Source organism: Adiantum capillus-veneris, chromosome 25, assembly GCF_014529385.1.
Source record: "Adiantum capillus-veneris isolate H3 chromosome 25, ASM1452938v2, whole genome shotgun sequence".
Taxonomy (NCBI): Eukaryota; Viridiplantae; Streptophyta; class Polypodiopsida; order Polypodiales; family Pteridaceae; genus Adiantum; species Adiantum capillus-veneris.
In genome coordinates, this window is record NC_140955.1 from 93,939,618 (window position 1) to 93,944,912 (window position 5,295).

The window sequence follows — 5,295 nt, forward strand, 5'->3', positions numbered from 1 at the left end:
GATGACATTTTTGAGGCCCCTTAGGGACACCTCTTACAAAGAGAATTGAACAGCCTTCACCATTTGGATACTAAGGCCTTCAGCAAGCCAAAAAGATGCAATGAGAGCACAAAAGTGCCAATCAAAACAGATGAATTAATATAACCAATGATGGAGAAGAGCATTTGCAAAGTGAAGAATGTTTTGCCAATATGACCCCCTATTTATTGAATGCACATAAATCGCATCATAGTAGCTACAAACTGGTCATGAGCAAAAGCTACTCATACAATATCGTCACGAGATTTGGTTTATCTACAAAGATTGTGAGTGATTGGGAATGCATTTCCTAAATAAAGTCAATAAAATCCTTCCAAAAAAGTTCGGGATACTTCATTGCAAGTCTTAACTCCCTACCAACCTAAAGAAAATGACCAAGCTAAGAGCACGAAGAGGATGCTTTGTAAGGTTTTGACAAAAAGTGTAAGTAAGTCCAGATCAGATTGGGATCAAAAGATACATTTAACTTTATGTGATTACAAGGTCACCTACATGATGGTATTGGGCACTACACCATTTGAGATGTAAGCTGAGGCCATACTTTTCTCAAACACTACCACCATCCACCATCTTAGCAAGCTATTACATCTCCTATGATTCTCAATAATTGCCATATAGCTCTCTCTCTCTCTCTCACACACACACACACACACACACACACACACACACACACACATATAATATATGTATATATATATATATATATATACATACAAGGTATGCATAAAAATAAACATAGGGGTCCTCAAAGAGTTGGTCTAACAGGAAGACTTTGGCCTCTCAACCTACGGACTGTGGGTTCAAATCCCCCTCTTGGGTCACACTCTAGAGGGACACCTTGTGCTCAAATGGTGTTCACGTTGCTAGGGCCCTTAACCTGGACACTCAAGTGCGCCCCACCCCAGGAGGAGGTTCCTAGCTGGTTGCTGCGAGTTCTCTCCGTCGTTCCCAGACGTGGTGCATCAATCAAGTGGCTATGGTGATGCCTACGCATGGCTCTTGCCAGATGGTACGCGGCCCTTGCTCCACCATGTAACATGGCTAATATTTGGAAGGGATAAGCACCTCCCCCTGTGGGCCCTTTGGTGTGTCGGAAAAAAAAAACATATGGAAAAACTTAGTAATTTCAAAAACACACTCTGAATATACAACTTTTTCCATAATCTACTTCCCTACCTTCCAAAGTCCGGCCGATGTTCTCGTCGATTTAACAAACATTTGGAATATGTAGCACCATATAATTGTAGAGCACACCCAAAGTCCGTCCATGTTCAGGACAGTTCGAATGAGTTCAACTCTCAAGCATGGGTGCATTGCCACATCTCTGTGCCTCTGGTAGCGGGTAAAGCACGCACACCCAAAGCTCAAAATGGAAGAAACTAACCAGGAATTGCTTCAAGGATGTGTTTCCAACTTGCTGATTTAGATATGGCACTGGGATTATCCCTTGACAGTTGAATGCTTAGAAGGTTGCCGCGCCCCCGACAACTTCTTTCCAAAATGGCAATGAAAATATCTTCACATGACAGCTATGGGGTGCTTGTTTGGAAAAATTGCTGTGAGGATACAAAATATTACATTCCCTTGTTGTACTCTTCACATCTCTTTGCCTGTAGTCACTCCTTACTTGCAATTTCTTAAGGGAAGCTTCATTGCTGGTGCTGTGCGCTGTTGAGGCAACCGTTGCTTGGGCTCGAAAATTCACTCCCCCATAGTGGGGTCTTATTGTGATCATCACAATTCAATGTGTGTTCCCTCAGCTTGTATCCAGAGAGTTGCTTGAAAGGGTGTCAAAGAAGCAAGGAACGGACTCACTCGGGTGATGCACCATCGACGATTGGTAAAAGGGCACTTCATTTGGTGGGGCTACACAGAGAAAGGCATCTGCACAGAGCTCCTGTAGGTGGGCGCCTGGCACAGGCTCGAAGTCGAGCAAATTCGCATACTCCCGCAATAAGTGCAGCATGTAGTTGTACACACGTGCCATGCTCACTTCCTCCATCACAAACCTACTTCCCTGCTTGCCCAGCTCCATAGCCTGCTCGGCTTAGCATATACACAGATCACAAAACCTAGTTAGTGCTAGAAGAGAAAAGAAAGCCCAGAGAAATATCAATGAAATCAACCACACCCATAGGCCATAGACACGCACACATGCAAAGCACAGCATTAAAAGTTTTCATGGAATACACTAAAGTGCAAACTTGACATGCATTTTGAGTGAACATCAGCATAGTAAAGCTTTTACCTCTAGCATGTGCATGTTGCCCCACTCTACAGCAGATGCAATTGTTGGGCACATGTCACTTGTTGGTGGGACAGGCCAGACATGCTTCCTTGGTATCAACCCTCTAGAAAAGAACTCCAAAAACTTGGGCTGCACTAGCAGCACCGGTGAGTCACAAGCTAGAATGTACTTCAAGCTCACGGACCAACCAATGCCTTCCACGTAGACTTTGTATCTGTTCACAAGTTTCCATCAGTTTTAGTGCTATGTGAGTGATGTTGAGGGTGACTGTGTGTGTGTGTGTGTTTTGGTGGGTGGGTAGGGGGGGGGCATGCACGCTTACATCTCCTGTGTGCTTCCTCACATAAGTTTACATGACAATGTGCCCTCTAAAGCATGCCTGATTTCTGGGCACCCACAAATGTACCTAAATTAGAGCTAAAAGAACACTCGCACATCATGAGTGGCCATCTGTCTTTTCATCTTTAATTTAAACCATGTTCACCTTTACCTGTGCTTGCATTGCTCTGATAGCTTGGAATGCCGAAACTTGGAGCGCACTTCTTTATCCCAATCCTAAAAAAGTACAAAATTTGATTATCTTACGAGCACCAATCGTCAATCGCTCCGTCTCAATTATGCAGCCACAAGTGGGTCTACAAGTTGAAGATCATAGTGATGCTAAGTGTTAAGTGCATAGATTGATTTCCAAAGGTTTCAAGTAGAAACATGGTAAAAGATTTTGATGAGGTTTTCGTGGCACTTGTCCAAATGCCTCAAGCATACATAAATACATGCATATGATTATGCATGCATAAACATTGTAAGTAGGCGTATGCAGATGTTATTTATATGCACATGTATCTGTTGATGCACAATATATACACTCCCAAGCAAACCACTAGCAATGACAGGATCCTCTTCTATCTCGTATGCAACATCATAAAATGTAGCTTCGTTCTCATTCATATGCATATGCATATGCATAAACAGAGGCATTCAAACCCCAACAAGATATGTGACATGTATGCCATGCACAAGAACACAGACAAGACGTTGACCTGGCTCTGAATATCAGCAGTTTCCCTATTGCACTTCACTAGCTCCATGCGGGTACCATCACCCATAAATGTGTTCCCTTTCCAAAAAGCCTTGGGTACTCTTTGTCTCCAAGTGCTTCTTGATGATCCTCTATGAATGCTCTGCAGCTCCAATTCCCAAGGCTGTATGTTCACTTCCGGCCTACATATCACACATGCGCAATCAATGTTCAAGCATTGCAATACTCAAGCCAAGTGACAAAACAAAGAAACAAAGGGTGCACCAGTGCTCGAAAACACCTAGGTTTAGTGAAGTCCCATCTTCAAATTCACCTCTAAATTTTTAGAAACCTTCAAAATTTAGAGAAATTTAGTGTAAAGACCTTGGGGCACATGCACAAACACACAGAGCAAGGTTCAACTATTGAGCACACCTACCATCCCCAGTATGACCAGTCGGGAAACGGAATGTCAAAGTGGTTGAGTGTAGTACAATAGCGAAACACAGGTGGTGGAAAAGAGTGAGTGTAATTGCCTCTTGGTATTGCAGGCCGATCACCACATCCAAACACCAGCTCCACATCAGGAACAAGACCAGGATAATACTTCAGAAGCTGTAAAAAGCCCCAAATTGTAAAGATCGCCCGCGTCTGGTAGCAGTTACCAATTGGGTCCACAAAGAGGCGACCTGATTTTATGACCACAGTGAAGGAAGCCTCATGGTTTCCAGTTCGGGCAGCGTCAAGAAGCTCTTTGGAGATTTTGGTCTTTTTCCAAGGTGCAAGGTCATGGTGAATGAAGCGAAAGTAGTCGGGGCATTGCGGCGAGAAGCTCTGATTGATTTTATTCTTTGATTGTGGGAAGCTTACATCTTGATTGTTTTTCAACAATCAACAACACAAAGTGTGTAGATAATAGTGTTAGTGAGATAATAATGTCCATACAATCAATGTTGCCAATGGTATCAGAAAATTATGATGATTCTAAGCATAGACATGATGATCACAATGGTATCAGAAAATTATGATAGGGACTCATTACCTGAAGATGGTAGTTCCGAAGTTGATCTTGATACTGGCATCGTCAATGAGGGTACGGGGCACACTGAGTACGAACAGCGATTTGGAAACCTTGGGTATTGCGCTACAACGACCCTCCACAGAGCGTCTGAAACGGGCCAAGATGGTCGGGAAGGAGCATGTGGTAAAGATGACGCTTTGCCATGCAGGATCTGCCATAAATTCTGGAAAGAGACGGGGAAGAAAACGTTAAATCGCATGAATACTCGGGGTGTGTGTGTGTGTGTGTGTGTGTGTGTGTGTGTGAGAGAGAGAGAGAGAGACCTGGTTTTTGGTAGCGATGAAGGAGCTTGCAAGGAGGACGAAGGCAAGGAGGCAGACGGCAAAGCGGCCTGCCACTACTGGCTTGCAGGAGCGATGAGACTCTGACTTCATATTCGGTCGCCCAGCCTCAGCACGCCCAGCTCTCTTCTTCTCTGTACCCTCCCCCAACTTCCCACGTGCGCGCGCGCGCACACACAGACAGACTTACAGTTACAGCCTTAAGACTCCTAGAGCCACGCGCACAGCTCTCTTCTCCTCTGTACCTTCCCTCAACTTCACACACGCACACTCCCTCAGTGACCCTCACAGGCTGCCTTCTCTCTCTCTCTCTCACACACACACACACACACACACAAAAACTTTGGTTGGTTTAGACGCAAAACAAGCGCGCGCGCACAAATGTCACAGCACCTCTGCAAAAGTCGCGGAAAAGACCACGGCCGACGACTGCTTTTTCGGCTTTTGAATCATGACGCCTGACACGTGGATTACTGTTAGATAGGGCAGATTCACGCACTCCACGTGGACGATGGGCGAGGATGGGTGAAAATAAGGGGGTCAAAATCTGAATCTTTTCCCTGTAATTACACTAAAACTTGCATGAATTTCCTGGTTTTCCCTCAAAACCTAACCGGGACTTTATAAT

The 5,295-nt window shown here is 44.5% G+C and overlaps 1 protein-coding gene across 2 annotated transcripts; it reads right to left on the reverse strand.

The window, feature by feature from the left end:
• Positions 1-651: 651 nt before the first annotated feature.
• On the reverse strand, positions 652-5,012 carry LOC147425309 (uncharacterized). Of its 2 annotated transcripts, XR_015186388.1 has the most exons (8): positions 4,650-5,012; positions 4,348-4,549; positions 3,745-4,177; positions 3,328-3,508; positions 2,778-2,842; positions 2,288-2,501; positions 1,216-2,077; positions 652-1,119 (listed from the first exon to the last, which is right to left on the reverse strand). XR_015186388.1 is itself a non-coding variant. In XM_086499719.1 (7 exons), the coding sequence occupies exons 1-7, from the start codon at positions 4,758-4,760 to the stop codon at positions 1,796-1,798; spliced, it is 1,488 nt and encodes a 495-aa protein (XP_086355845.1). In that variant the 5' UTR covers positions 4,761-5,012; the 3' UTR covers positions 1,146-1,795. The 2 variants fall into 2 exon arrangements, 1 of the variants encoding a protein (XP_086355845.1); XM_086499719.1 differs by lacking the exon at positions 652-1,119 and having other exon boundaries at positions 1,146-2,077.
• Positions 5,013-5,295: the final 283 nt, after the last annotated feature.